This window comes from Odocoileus virginianus, chromosome 7 (genome assembly GCF_023699985.2).
Source record: "Odocoileus virginianus isolate 20LAN1187 ecotype Illinois chromosome 7, Ovbor_1.2, whole genome shotgun sequence".
Taxonomy (NCBI): domain Eukaryota; kingdom Metazoa; phylum Chordata; class Mammalia; order Artiodactyla; family Cervidae; genus Odocoileus; species Odocoileus virginianus.
The window spans coordinates 62,095,796-62,112,308 of NC_069680.1; the positions used below are offsets into that span (position 1 = coordinate 62,095,796).

The 16,513-nt window shown below is 36.0% G+C and overlaps 1 protein-coding gene across 1 annotated transcript in view; it reads right to left on the bottom strand.

The window, feature by feature from the left end:
• MICU1 (mitochondrial calcium uptake 1) overlaps window positions 1–16,513 on the bottom strand; it is a 224,997-nt gene that overhangs the window by 19,431 nt on the left and 189,053 nt on the right. The window contains exon 10 of the mRNA XM_020896445.2: window positions 7,198–7,306. Coding sequence (XP_020752104.2) covers window positions 7,198–7,306 — 109 coding nt within the window. The remainder of the gene's footprint in view (window positions 1–7,197; window positions 7,307–16,513) is intronic.

Below are 16,513 nucleotides of genomic sequence, written 5' to 3' on the forward strand. Positions count from 1 at the left end.
TTATACTGAGCAGTCAGGGAAGGGCTCTTTGAAGAAACAGAAGTTAGCCAGGGAAGAAAGACCATAATTAGGTTTCTTTAAAAAATTCAGTTTTAGGGACTCACCTGGTGGTCCAGTGGCTAAGACTCTGAGCTCTCAATGCTGAGACCTGGGTTTGATCCCTGGTTGGGGAACTAGATGCTACATGCCACAACTAAGACCCTGCACAGCCAAATAAATTAAAAAAAAATTCAGTTTTAAATAGACAATACAAATATTCCCACAGTAAATTAAATTTATTTTTTGTTTCTACTTTTGCTTTACTTTGTGGACTACATATGAATGATATTTAGTTCTTGGTTGTTATAGTGAGTTGAATGTTGGCCCAAGAGATATGTCTACATCTTAGGCCCTGGAACTTATGAATGTGACTTTGTTTGGAAGAAGGGTCTTTGCAGAAGTAATTTAGAATCCTGAGATGATCCAGTTGGGTCCTAAGTCCAATGACAAGTGTTCTTACAAGAGATAAACAGAAGACAGACATGCAGGGAGAAGGGGGAGGCCATGTGAAGAGAGAAGCATGACTGGAGTTATGGAGCCACAAGCCAAGGAGTGACTAAGCCACCAGATGCTGGAAGAGGCAAGGAGGACTTTTCCCTAGCGCCTTCAGAGGGAATATGGCCCTGCCAACACCTTCATTTCAAATTTGTGGCCTTCAGAGCTGTGAAATAAATTTCTGTTGTTTCAGATCACCATGTTTGTGGTAATTTGTTATGGCAGCTCTAGGAAATGAATATACTTGGCTTTTCCCTCTTAGCATCAATCTAGGCCAGTTTCCCCTAGATAGATATCTCTCTTTTACACTCAGGGAATCCAAAGTTATACAGATGAAACAAACTAAGAAGTCAAAATAAATGCCAAACATCATCTATCTCAAAGCCAAACATATTTTTGGATATCAGATATGACTATAAAATTTGTACTGCTGTCTCTATTAGCAAGGATAATGAGGCGTGAACTCTACAGAGAGACTAAACATTGCAGGAGATGGTTTGAAGTTATTTGAAAGAAACACTATCCTTTTTTTTAAACCACTAGGTTATACTTTCCTTTGCTATCATTACCCTGAATCATTCTATTTTGTGCATCCTATAATTTTAACACAGATAGTGATTCATCCTATATAGTTGTTCCTGAGAGCAAATATATGATCTTTAGTTAGACTTTTCAAAAAATGGTATGCAAATATAAAGATGAGCTTATTTATTTTATTTAATAATAAGTGATGACTTCAAATCTTTTATGTTGTACTTAAAGATGCTGTCAGATCTATTCTGTGAAACAAAGCAATATAACCAAAGCTATTCTACAGAAATGACCCTGTGGTATTATACAAATACATGCATAACCTTCATGATTTCATTAATTTTTTCCAAAGGTTTTCACAAAGGTCAGAAGAGGGATTATTTTAAACAAACAAAATTATATAAGTAAACAAGCAAGGAGACGAATGTTCTTTTAAAAAGTTATGTGGATCAAGAAAATGAAATAAAAGGCATCCCTGTTGGAAAGGAAGAAGTAAAATTATTTCTATTTGCAGGTTGCATGATCTTATATTAGAAAATCTTAAGAAACCCACCAAAAAGTGTTGAATAAGCAAGACTGTGTTTCTAAAACCCGAGTCAATGCTTTGGAGAAATTTAAAAATCACAAATTGCAGTACTCAATGGTGAAATAAAAACATTGTCAGATAAACCAAAAACTAAGAGAATCACTGCCAGCAGATATGTACCATAAAGAATGATAAATGAAGTTTTTCAAACTGATAGTGATATCAGATAAAAATTTAGATATTCAGGAACAAATGAAAAACACTCCAACTGGTAAGTATGAGTAAATGTGGTTAAGTATAAAAATTTTTTGTTAATTTACTAAAAGTATAATTGTTGAAAACAAAAATCCTAACATTATATGATAGTGGTTATAACATATATGGATGAAATATAATATGGCAACTATAGCATAAAAGATGGGGGTGACAGTAAATGGAACTATATGAAAGCAAGTTTCTTACAATCAACTTGAAGTGGTACAATATTAACTTTAAGTAACCCATGAAAAATTACAATTTCTAGAGAAAATCACTACAATATAAAATGCAAAAAGGTAGAGCTAAAAGGCCACTAGACCCAGATCTATGTCTAGAAGAGATGAACCATAAATACACAGACAGGTTTAACACACAAAGAAGAGAGGAGACAAACCATGCAAAGAATCAGCTGAGCTATCAGGGAAGCCCACCCAAAGAGCTAGAGTAGTTAAGTCAATACCAGACAAAACAGACTTCAAGAAAAGGTGTATTACTAAACATAAAGGGGGAATGTTTCATAATGATAAAATGGCTAATTCATCAGGAAAACACAATAATCATAATCATTAAATATGTAATACTAGAGCTCAAAATTCATGAAGTAAAGACTGACACCATTTAAAGGGAAAAACAGACAAATTCACACATCATATTTGGAGATTTTAACATGTCAGTCTCACTAACTAAGAGCAGTGGGCTTCCCTTGTAGCTCAGTTGGTAAAGAATCTGCCTGCAGTGCAGGAGACCGGGGTTCAATTCCTGGGTCAGGAAAATCCCCTGGAGAAGGAAATGGCAATCCACTCCAGTTTTCTTGCCTGGAGAATCCCTTGGACAGAGGAGCCTGGCAGGCTACAGTCCATGGGGTCGCAAAAGTCGGACATGACTTAGAGACTAAACTACTACCACTACTAACTAAGAGCAACTAGACAAAAAAATCAGTTAGGACATATAAGATCTGAACACTATCGACCCACTTTGACCTGACATTTTTATAACGTTACATTCAAAAGAATGCACATTCTTTTCTAATATATGTGAAACATTTATCAAAACAAAACTGACCAAATTCTGGGTCATAAAACAAGTTCTCAGTCCATTTAAGTGAACTGAAATTTTATGCAGTGTGTATTCTGACCACAATAGAATTAAATTAGAAATAAAAAGCAAGAGTATATCTAGAGAAATAAAATATTTGGAAATCAAAAACAACCTATCTTTAAATAATATGTAATCCACCACAGAAATCATGCAGAAAATCATAAAATATTTCAAACAGAATGATGATGAAAATATAACATATCAAAATTTGTGGGATATAGATAAAGAAATGTTTAGAATGAAATTTATAGCCTCCAAAGATTATCTTAGAAAAGACAGGTAAAGTTCCATGCTAAGAATCTAAAAAAATGAAAAGCAGAGTAGGTATACTGAAAAATAAGTAGAAGGAAGGAAATAATAAAGATATGAGAAGAAATAATGCAAAAGAAAAAACCAGAAATTAATAAAGTAAAAAACTGATCCTTTGAAAAACTTAAATTGCTAACCCTCTAGGTAGATTAAATAAGAAAAAAAAAAAAGGAGAAAGAGAAGATATAATTCACCAATTTTAGAAATAAAGGCTAGATTTCAGATTTTATAGATTTTATAGATTTTATAGATAGCAAAAGGATAATGATAGAATATTATGAATAGCTTTAGGTAAATAAATTAAATAACATACAAAACGGGCAAACTTCTAAAAATAGACAACTTATTAAAATTCACACAAGATAAAACAAACTCTGAATGCCTATGTATTTATTTTAAAAATTATCAAAACTTCCCCACAAAGAAAATTGTAGACCCAGATAGTCTTGTTGGTGAATTTTATAAAAAAATTCAAAATGAAAGAACAGTATACACACACACACACACACACACACACACACATACATATACATATACAAATTCTTACTGAAAAGAAGAAAAAACTTCCCAACTCATTTTATGAGGACAGTATATCTATTACAAAATCTGAAAAGATATTACAAAAAAGAAAATTACAGATCAATATTCCTCAATATTTAACAAAATGTTAGAAATAAACTTAGCAATATATAAAAAGCCTAATGCATAACCATTAAGTTGGGTTTATTTCAGGACAATAAGAGATAATCAATGTAACTACCATATTAAGAAAATAAAGGAGAAAAGCCATATAATCATTCCTCTCTATATATACAGAAAAAGTTTCTGACAAAATTCAACAGTCATTGATGACAAAATCTTTTTTTTTTTTTTTAAATACAAAGAAAAAGGAATTTCCTTAATCTGGTAATGGGCACCTATGAACAGTCTAATCTAATATCCATCTTAACTGTAAAATATTGAATTTTTCCCCCCTAAAATTAGGAAGAAGCCGAGGATACCCACACTCATTACCTGCATTCAACATTGTACTGGTGGTTAAAGCAAGTGCAGTAAGGCAAGGAAAATAAAGGAATAAATATAAAAAAAGAAGAAGTAAAACTATCTCTGTTTGCAGATGACATTACCAGTTACACAGAAAACCTAAGGAATTCACAGATTACCTAGAAGAATGAGCAAATTTAGCAGGACTACAGAATACAGTATCAATAAACAAAAATCAATTATATTTTATAATAGCAAATAACTGGAAATGAAATAAAAATTCAATTTTAATAGCATTAAGACCATAAAATATGCATAAATTTTTAAAAATTATGTGTAAGACCTATATATTTAAGACCTATATATTTATACAAACCACTGGTGACAGAAATAAAATAAGACCTATAAAAATGGAGAGTGATAACATGCTCATGAACTAGAAGACTCATATTTCACTAGGATGTCAATTCTCCCCAAATTAATGTATATATTTGATGTTATTGTAATCACAATCCTACCTCTTTTTTATGGAGAAAGTGACAAACTGATGTTAAAATTTATATGGAAATAAAAGGACCTAAAACAGCTAAAGCAATTTTGAAAAAGAAGAATCCAGTTGGGAGAATTTATAATACATGACACTTCAAGAATTTCTATAAGGCTGCTATAAGGTAATCAAGACAGTGAGTATGGGTATAAAGTGAAAGTGAAAGTCACTTAGTCGTGTCCGACTCTTTGCAATCCCATGCTCTACAAAGTCCATGGAATTCTCCAGGACAGAATACTGGAGTGAGTAGCCTTTCCCTTCTCCAGGGTATCTTCCCAACCCAGGGATCAAACCCATGTCTCTCTCATTGAGGGTGGACTCTTTAGCGGCTAAGCCACAAGGGAAGTTCAAGAATACTGGAGTGGGTAGCCTATCCCTTCTCCAGCAGATCTTCCAAACCAAGGAATTGAACCAGGGCCTTCTGCATTGCAGGCAGATTCTTTACCAACTGAGCTATCAGGGAAGCTCATGGGTATAAAGATAGATGTATAGATCTCCACTTAAAAGGTCATCTGATTTTTTACAAAGGTGCCAAAACAAATGGAGGGTTTTTTCAAAAATAGTGCTGGTATAACTGAATATCCATGTGGAAAAAAAGAAATCTTGGCTTTTATTTCACACCATATTTAGAAATTATTTTCTAAATATGGACTACATATGAAATACAAGAGTTAAAACACTAAAACTTCTAGGAGAAAATATAGGAGAATATCTTAACAGTTTGGTGGGCTTCCCAGGTGGCGCTAGTGGTAAAGAATGCCTGCCTATGCAGGAGACACAAGACAGAGAAACATATGAAAAGAGCACAAAGCCCTCTTCTCCCCTTTTTGCTCCCTCTCTCTCCCCCGCGCGATGGGGAGATCTCTTCACGTCTTTGGATCGACATGCCCTCATGCCTCAAAGATGGATTTTCCTGCTATTATCTAAATAAATAGAGCTGTAACACTGATTTATTTAAGAGCTATAACACGGTCTGTTTGAGACCTGAGAGTAATAACACGGTCTGTCCTCCGAGAGCTGTGACCCGCCAAGGGGCTTTAATGTCCATCACTCCAAATTTTTGTTGTGACGAGACAAAGAACCGAGGAACATACACTCGAGTGACAGTGTCTGAAAGTTTTTTTATAAAAGAAATACCCACCTTTCTCTGGACTCAGCAATATACCCAAGAAAAATTAAAATACGTATCCTCAAAAAGACTAACACAAGAATGTTCATAGTGGCTTGATTCAAGATAGTTAATAACTGTTAACAGCTAAGGTGCCCAACAGAAGAAAGGATAAACACATTTTGGAGTAGTCATACAATAGATAACTATTCTTAAAAAAGAAACAAGACATATTACTGTATGTGTAACAACATGGGTGGATCTCAAAAACAGGCTGAGAGAAGCTGAGTGTTCATGGTATAATTCCATTTGTATGAAGTTCTAGAACAAACAAAATTAATCTATGGTGGAAAAACATACAGAATTAAGGTTGCCTCTTGATAACTAGGGGCAGAAATTAACTGCAAAAGGGCACAAGGGAACTGTAAACAACTACTGAACTTCAGTTAATATTCATGCTGAGGTACTTGGGAGTGAAGTACACTTATGTCTCTAATGTACTTTGAATGCATCAAAAAAAATGAGGGACTGATAAACAGAAGGATGAATATATGCAGAGATATCAGAGAAATATAGCAAAATGTTAACTGAGCTGGATATATGAATGTTCTCTGAATAATTAAATTGTTGTGTATGTTTGAAATTTTTCATAATATTGGGAAAAACTGCTTGCAATTGCTCTGCTCTCTCCCATTGCCTATACAAACTGGAGCTGAATTTGTATGAAGTTAGCCAATGGATTGGTGCTATTCTTACAGTCATGATTTTATCTTTAAAGAAAAACACAAAAACTAACACGAAAAAGAAACCAAACTATTCCTTCCCAACGAAGAATGAATTAAAATGAACAGCAACTTTGGCTTCACATTACATGTGTCACAATTCTGGCTCTGATAAGAGAACTTCCAAATTCCATGCATTGTGCCTCAGCTTAGATGTGTTTCCAAGACTAATCATTTAAAGATGGGCACCTGGAGAGGGAGGTGGGAGGGAGGATTGGGATGGGGAATACATGTAAATCCATGGCTGATTCATGTCAATGTATGACAAAAACCACTACAATATAAAAAAAAAATAAAGATGGGCATCTGTCTTGACTATAGCGTTTAGCTCAAGAAAATGTATTTGCTGAACTTGGCCTCTCAGGGTGAAATGCAAGGCCCATGCAATGTCAACATGACAAAGCAAATAAAAAACAATGTCAAGAAAAACTCACATATTTCTGTTAAGGAAGGGTAGTCACCTAATGGATTACAGATTCACTGTTTACAGCTTCAAAAAAACACTTTTGAGTTTCATTACCTTTATCAAGAGACGCCCCAGCCATGTGATAAAAGCTCAACGCAGTGTCTACATCATTAATATTCTTTAGGAAAGTAAAGAAGTTCTCCACTTCCTGAAATGTCAGCCCCTGAAAGGAGAAAAACAGTAAGGTAAGGCAGGAACCTGTGCAAAAAGCAGCATAAAATGCAGAAAACTAGGCATATACTCATGCCTATAAATCAGAAATTTATGCTATGTCTGGAACAGAGACTCAACAAATTACTCAAGGAATGTCAAATTTACAAACAACAGGGGAACAAAACTTTGGAATTTTATCGTAAGAAAGGCATGCTAGCTAATTGCTTTCCCCTCATATGTAAAATCTGACATGAAGCGGTTTCCAGTGATGGCTGGATATCTTTAATCAAAATATTTCTAACTATATCCTCCAATTAGCCACAGTATTTGTTGTGACACTCCCTAAATGAGCTGTAGCCACTTGATTTATTATACATCTTAACAAATAAGACCCATTAGAACTTTCATTTTAATAATCTACTCAATAGGCCAGTCAAGCTTTTTTGAGGCTTAAGCTAATTAAAGAATCACCAAAGTCAGTGATATACATGGGAATAGTTTCAGAATTTAGCAGAACCCAAGTAACTGGGAAAGCTGTTCATTATACCAATTTAAAAACTACTAATGAAGCAAAGAAGCAATTGGCCATGTAACTTTAATTTGATGAAATTTCTGTGAATGAGGAAATTCTTTTCAAAAGCTAGTCAAAGATTTGCTGATCTTTAATTCTACCTTTTATGATGGCTCAAGAGAGTAGTTGGATAAAGAGAGATGAGAGGGAGAAAGATCTGTCCTATTTGCCTACTTCCCATTTCTCACACATCATGCTGGGACGGAAATGAATACAATTTCAAAGAAGTGAGTAACACTGGCAAGACACTGAGGTTAACGCACTTTAATGAAGCATCAGGTCCTTAATGGACTGCAGATGTTGACAGGCTTCTACCCAGTACTGCTCCTCTTCCGATTTCCATTTCCCCAAACTATAAAGCCTGGGCTTCCCAGGTGGCACTATGGTAAAGAATCTACTTGCCAGGAGACATAGGAGACATGGGCTCTATCCCTCGGTTGGGAAGATCCCCTGGAGTAGGAAAAGGCAACTCACCCTAGTATTCTTGCCTGGAAAATTCCTTGGGCAGAGGAGCCAGGTGGGCTATAGTCCATGGAGCTGCACAGAGTTGGACATGACTAAGCATGCACGCAAACTACAGAGTCTAGGAATTTATATCTGTAACTCAGTAAAAAGGAAACCTTAATATAGACTATAGTACTTTCCTGGTACTGTAGTACCAGGAAACTGGCCAATGATATCTTTATTTTATCAATCTAACTAAGAGCTAAAATACTGTATGATTATGTCATATGATCTTTTTAGTTTTTCCCCTTCAGTTCAGTTCAGTTCAGTCGCTCAGTCATGTCCGACTTTGTGACAAGAAGGATAGCAGCATGCCAGGCTTCCCTGTCCATCACCAACTCCCAGAGCTTGCTCAAACTCGAGTCCAACGAGTTGGTGATGCCATCCAACCATCTTATCATCTGTCGTCCCCTTTTCCTCCTGCCTTCAATGTTTCCCAGCATCAGGGTCTTTTCTAAGAAGTCAGTTTTTCACATCAGGTGCCCAAAGTACTGGAGCTTCAGTTTCAGCATCAGTGCTTCCAATGAATATTCAGGACTGATTTCCTTTAGGATCGACTGGTTGGATCTCCTTGCAGTCCAAGGGACTCTCAAGAGTCTTCTCCAACACCACAGTGCAAAAGCATCAGTTCTTTGGCACTCGGCTTTCTTTTATAGTCCAACTCTCACACCCATACATGACTACTGGAAAAACCACAGCTTTGATTAGACGGACGTTTGTTGGCAGAGTGTCTCTGCTGTCTAGGTTAGTCATAGCTTTTCTTCCAAGGAGCAATCCTTTTAATTTCATGGCTGCAGTCACCTCTTTTGGGGCCCAAGAAAATAAAGTCTCACTGTTTCCATTGCTTCCCCATCTATTTGTCATGAACTGATGGGACCAGATGCCATGATTTTAGTTTTTTGAATGCTGAGCTTTAAGCCCGTTTTTTCACTCTCCTCCTTCACTTTCATCAAGAGGCTCTTTAGTTCCTTTTTGCTTTCTGCCATTAGAGTGGTGTCATCTGCATATCTGACGTTATTGATATTTCTACTGGCAATCTTGATTCCAGTTTGTGCTTCATCCAGGCTGGCATTTTGCATGATGCCACAGGGTGACAATATACAACTTTGATGTACTCCTTTCCCAATATTGAACCAATCCATTGTCCCATGTCTGGTTCTAACTGTTGCTTCTTGACCTGCATACAGATTTCTCAGGAGGTAGGTAAGGTGGTCTGGTATTTCTATTTCTTTAAGAATTTTCCAGTTGTGATCCACACAGTCAAAGGCTTTAGCGGAGTCGATGAAGCAGAAGTAGATGTTTTTCTGGAACTCTCTTGCTTTTTCTATGATCCAACAGATGTTGGCAATTTGATCGCTAGTTCCTCTGCCTTTTCTAAATCCAGCTTGAACATCTTAAGTTCTTGGTTCATATACTGTTGAAGCCTAGCATGGAGAATTTTGAGCATTATTTTGCTAGCGTGTGAGATGAGTGCAATTGTGCAGTAGTTTGGACATTCTTTGGCACTGCCTTTCTTTGGGATTGTAATGAAAACTGACCTTTTCCAGTCCTGTGGCCACTTCTGCACTTTCCAAATTTGCTGGCACATTGAGTGTAGCACTTTAAAGCACCGTTTTTAGGATTTGAAATAGCTCAGCTGGAATTCCATCACCTCCACTAGCTTTGTTCATAGTGATGCTATTAACGCCCACTTGACTTTGCACTCCAGGATGTCTGGTTCTATGTGAGTGATCACACCACTGTGGTTATCTGGGTCATGAAGATCTTTTTCATATAGTTCTTCCATGTATTCTTGCCACTTCTTAATATCTTCAGCTTCTGTTAGGTCCATACTGTTTCTGTTCTTTATTGTGCCCAACTTTGCAAGAAATATTCCCTTGGTTTTCCCCCTTAGAATCACAGAATTTAAACATTTTAAAATTGTGGAATATGAGGATCAAATAGAAAGGTGTGTTAAAACATAAATGTACAAATGAACAAACTCTGTAAAATGAAGTTTTACACCCATAAAAACTCAATTCAGGTCAAGAAGCAGACTACTGTCAGGATCCCAGGAGCCTCTCTCCCCTTCCCCAACAATGGCCCTTTACAGTCATGAGCCTCTTCTCTGTGATAAAAATCATTCTGAATTTTAGGAGATTCATTTCTTTGCTTTTCATAAAAAATAGCTTTTCTATCTATTTATGTATCCTTTAACATATGTTTAAGGAGTTTAAGTATATCTACTTTTGAATTTTATAAATGGAACCATGCAGTATGTATTCTATTATATATGGTTTCTGTCTCTAAAAAGAAATATATATATATATATATTTGGCCGCACCACATGGCATGTAGGATCCTAGTTCCCTGAGCAGGGATTGAACCAGCATCCCCTGCACTAGGAAGCATGGAGGCAAGCAATGGACTGCCAGGGAAGTCTCTGGCTTCTGTCTTTACGATTTTTTTGATGTTTTTGTGTATGTCTGTAGTTCATTCACTTTTACTGCTGTAAGTATTCCATTGTGTGACTATTCTATTTGGGCTATTTCCAGTTTTTGGAAATTATGAACAGTGGTCCATCTATATTTAAGAATTCATTCAAACATTTATGGAGCAACTAGTATGTTCCAAGTTACATAACTTTTGGTGGTGAACTGGAAGGCCTGTATTAAATAATTTCCTCTCAACTTGAGGTCATTCTCACGGTCTTGACTTAGAGTACCCAGAGGCAGAGTTCATTCCTTGTAAAAATGCTACAATATGCTAACTAATGTAAGCACTAGGCTATAACATAATGAGGAGAATTCCACTGGATCAGAAGCACAGATTTTATATCATCTGCTCATGAATGGATACACTAATACCATCTTCTCTTTCCATCAAAAGACAATAATGGAAGAGTATTCAGCCTTTAAAAGGAAAGAAGTTCTGATACATGCTACAAGGACAAACTCTGAACACACTATGTCAAGGGAAATAATACAGTTACAAAAGGACAAATACTGTATGATTCCACTTATATGAATTACCTAGAGTAGTTAAATTCCTAGAGACAGGAAGTAGAATGGTGGTTTCCAGGAGCAGGGAGGGGGATAATGAGGAATTATTGTTCAATAGTATGGAGTTTCAGTTTGGGAAGATGAAAAAGCTCTGGAGAATGATGGGTTTGGCTGCACAGCAGTATGAATGTACTAAGTACTATTAAACCATTTAAAAATGGCTAAAATGGTAAATTTTGTTCTATATTTTTAATGGTAAATTTAAAAAAAGACATGCTAAAGTTTTTCTCCTTTTTTTAATTTTAGGTATGGATTTCCACAGGGTAGGGGAGCATTGGTGTCTGAGTTTATGAAAGGATTTTTAAGGCTAAAAGGTTAACATAAATTCCTAAAACTGAGGGCAACCTCTAATGTGTGTTAGTTAATTTACTGTGAAACATTAAAGACAACAGTGCTTACATTAAGAATTATCAGAGAACAGAAAAATCTAAATTGAGTGATTATTCACTTGATGACAGAAAAACAGTGAAATACAAATCATATTAAGCCATTATTAAATAAAAATATGCAACATTTTGTATTTTACTACATAAATATAATAAAAATTTTTATTGAGCACTTACTAACCACTTAGCACTCTGCTAGGAACAGTGAGGAAAATAAAACTGCTTTGGACGTGGGTCTTGGTCTTACAGAGCTTAAAATTTTGATAGGCTTCCTTAAAGAAAAGATGATGCTATTCACAAAATTCTTATTCTTGGTAACTACCTCAGTAAAAAGTCTAGAGATTTATTAGAATAAAGCTAGAATAAGAGTGCAACATGAAGTTTGTGGATAGAAAGTGCAAAGACATGTTTTTTGAAAGTTGAGTTGCTCGAACTTAAAAGGCTATGGCTTAAGCACAATCTTTTGTTGGGTGACTTGAACTGCAGACATAGTAGTCAAAAGGAAATACCCTTCTCTTAGGCTTGGCATCAAAGGGATTTTGTAAAATATATACTATGGGGAAGTAGAAGAAGCAGGAGCTATTTTATTCTGTGACCAGATCTTCAACAAACCAACTGAAAGAACTTACATGACTGGGCTCTAAATGACTAAAAATAGGATATAAAATTAATAGTACTTTGACTCTAAATAGAAGTATTTCTTTATGTTGTTTTAAAATGAATTTAACATTAGAGAAGTTGTTAAACAAGCAGACAGAATTGTCTTTCAAAACTAAAAGAAATTTGATAAAATGTTCATAAAAAAACCAGAAAATCTTTATGACCTCACGTAAGGCAGAGTTCTTAGATATGACACCAAAAACACAATCCATACACAGAAAAAAAATTCGATATATTAGATTTTATCAAGGTTAAAAATTTTGTACTTCAAAATACTGAGAAAACAAATAACAGGCTGGGGAAAATATTTAAAAATCATATATGTGATAAAGAATTTGTATCCAGAATTATATAAAGAACTCTTACAACTCAATAATGAGATAATAATAACCCAATTAAAGAAAAGATTTGAACAAATTATCTCCCAAATAAGATATATAAATGGCTAAAGAGTACATGAAACAATGCTTCAGATCATCATTCATTAGAGAAATACAAACTAAAATCACAATGAGATATCACTATATACCTATTAGGAAGACTAATCAAAAAGACAGATAATAACAACTTTTAGTGAGGATATGGAGAAAATGAATTCATGCATTGCTGTGGAATGTAACATGGTACAGCCATTTGGAAAACAGTATGACAAATTTCTTAAAAAGGAAGTTTCACAAAATTTTACTATATGACCCAGCTATCCACTCCTAGGAATCTCCTTAAGAGACATAAAAACATAGATGTACATCAAGACTTGTATGTAAATGTTTATATCAGCCTCAATTTGCAAACAATTCAAATGTTCATCAACTGGTGATGGCAGAAACAAGATATAAATATCTATACAGTGGAATATTATTTACTATTCAGTAATAAAAAGTTATAAACTACTAGTATGTAGCTTATACTGAATAGTAAACAGTATTTCTAAATAGTAAATAGTATTCCACTGTATGGATAGTAAATAGTCTTCCATTGCATAGTAAAGCAGAGACATTACTTTGCCAACAAAGGTCCATCTAGTCAAAGCTGTGGCGTTTCCAGTAGACATGTACAGATGTGAGAGTTGGACCATAAAGAAGGCTAAGTGCCAAAGAATTGATGCTTTTGAACTATGATGTTGGAGAAGACTCTTGAGAGTCCCTTGGATTGCAAGGAGATCAAACCAGTCAATCCTAAATCCTGAATAATTACTGGACAGACTGATACTGAAGCTGAAGCTCCAATACTTTGGTTACCTGATGCAAAGAGCTGACTCAATGGAAAAGACCCTGATGCTGGGAAAGACTGAAAGCAGGAAAAGGGGATGATGGAGGAACAGATGGTTGGATGGCATCACCAACTCAATGAAGATGAGTTTGAGCAGGCTTGGGGAGATGGTAAAGGACAGGTAAGCCTGGCATGCTGCAGCTCACAGGGTCACAAAGAGCTGGACATGACTGAGTGACTGAATGACAACAATTCCTCTGTATGTATAGTAAATAGTATTCTATTGTATGCATGGATAAACCTAAAAATATTATAAGTAAAAGAAGCCATACACAAGACTGCATTATTACATGAATGCATTTATATGAAATTTCAGAAAAGGCAAGTCTATAGAGACAAAAGGAAGATTTATGGTTGTGTGCGACTAGGGTGGAAATGGGTATTGACTATAAACTAGCATGTGGGCTCTTTTTTGGGGTGGTGGAAATCTTCTAAAACTAGATATTACAGTAATGACTGCAAATTTACTAAATTTGCTAAAAATCATTGATGGGTGTCACTTTACAAAAAAATCATTCATGGGTGAATTGTACCTTAATTTATATATACTTTATGATATATAAATTACACCTCAATAAAATTGTTAAAAAACAAAAGGCAGTTATAGTAGAATGAGACGAGAAGGAAGGAAAATTTGGCTTCCTCTGGAGTCAGCTGTAAAGTCAGAATCTCATACTGAGAGGCCATGGTGGTATAGATACACTGTAATGATTCTCTTGTGTTGTCTTTTAACTGGTCATAGTGAATCCATCTGCCAGGAATCAACCCAACTGCCTGAGTCCCTCTATGGCCCATTAAAAAAAGGAACAGTCTCCTCCTTCTTTCTTATATGCTATGCTTCTCACCAACCTATTATCTGCTCAATTTTTCTGCTTAGTTTTAAAAAACATTTACATTATTTCTATACTAGGTAATATATGTTGTACACTACAAAGTAATTCTTCCTCTACGCTTGTCATCTAGTCTCCCACCCTCCATGTGGTCACTGTCAACAAGTGGGTACCCTTTCAGAGGTGTTACTATGTCTTGCTCCAACAAAGTATCTTCCCATTGCAAAGCCCAGAGGTTTCTTCAACTGGTTGGTGCCTGGCAGCAGGGGGAACTTACACCATTTCTATTAGTTATATTTCTTTAAGAATCTAAATGTCCTGAAGCATCACTTTTCTTTATATGTTCATTCCTACTGTTGACAAAATATCAATGACACCCAGTGTCAATTGGAAACTCCCAAACTTCTTAGTGTAGTATACAAGTTCTTCTACAATCTGGTTCCATAATTTACCTTTCTAACTATCTCACTGGAGAAGGCAATGGCAACCCATTCCAGTACTCTTGCCTGGAAAATCCCATGGAAGGAGGAGCCTGGTAGGCTGCAGTCCATGGGGTCGCTAAAAGTCCGACACGACTGATCAACTTCACTTTCACTTTCATGCACTGGAGAAGGAAATGGCAACCCAGTCCAGTGTTCTTGCCTGGAGAATCCCAGGGGCGGCGGAGCCTGGTGGGCTGCCGTCTATGGGGTCGCACAGAGTCGGACACGACTAAAGTGACTTAGCAGCAGCAGCAGCTATCTCACTAAGAGATAGGCTACAGTCTAGTAACACTGTTTTTCTTGTTTACTCCAAACTCTTCTGCTTATTCAAATCATAGAGAATAAAGAATGACAATAAACAGATTGCTTAGTAGGATGATTATGGACTCTGGAACGAGACAGCCTGGCTTTGAATCCTAGTGCCACCTCTTAAGACACTGGGTGTTCTCAGACAAATAACAAAGGTTTGGAAAAAGTATTTTTCATTTCAAAAATGGTTATCCTACCCACCAAGCAGAATGTGATAATTAGGGAGAAGACAAATAAATGTCTTGTACATAAAAAGTACTCAGTAAACCACTAGACCATTTAGGTATGATCTAAATCAAATCCCTTAAGATTATACAGTGGAAGTAAGAAATAGATTTAAGGAACTAGATCTGATAGACAGAGTGCCTGATGAACTGTGAACAGAGGTTTGTGACACTGTACAGGAGACACGGATCAAGACCATCTCCAAGATTTCTTAAAAAACTGGAAATAGAACTGCCATATGACCCAGCAATCCCACTTCTGGGCATACACACTGAGGAAACCAGATCTGAAAGAGACACGTGCACCCCAATGTTCATCGCAGCACTGTTTATCATAGCCAGGGCATGTAAGCAACCTAGATGCCCATCAGCAGACGAATGGATAAGGAAGCTGTGGTACATATACACCATGGAATATTACTCAGCCATTAAAAAGAATTCATTTGAATTAGTTCTAATGAGATGGATGAAACTGGAGTCCATTATACAGAGTGAAGTAAGCCAGAAAGATAAAGACCATTACAGTATAGTAACACATATATATGGAATTTAGAAAGATGGTAACAATAACCCTATATGCAAAACAGAAAAAGAGACACAGATGTATAGAACAGACTTTTGGACTCTGTGGGAGAAGGCGAGGGTGGGATGTTTTGAGAGAACAGCATCGAAACATGTATATTATCTAGGGTGAAACAAATCACCAGCCTCGGTTGGATGCATGAGACAAGTGCTCGGGCCTGGTGCACTGGGAAGACCCAGAGGGATTGGGTGGAGAGGGAGGTGGGAGGGGGGATCGGGATGGGGAATACATGTATATCCATGGCTGATTCATGTCAATGTATGACAAAAACCACTACAATATTGTAAAGTAATTAGCCTCAAACTAATAAAAAAAAATAGAATCACGGAATTTTAAATGTGGAAGATTAAAAAAAAAA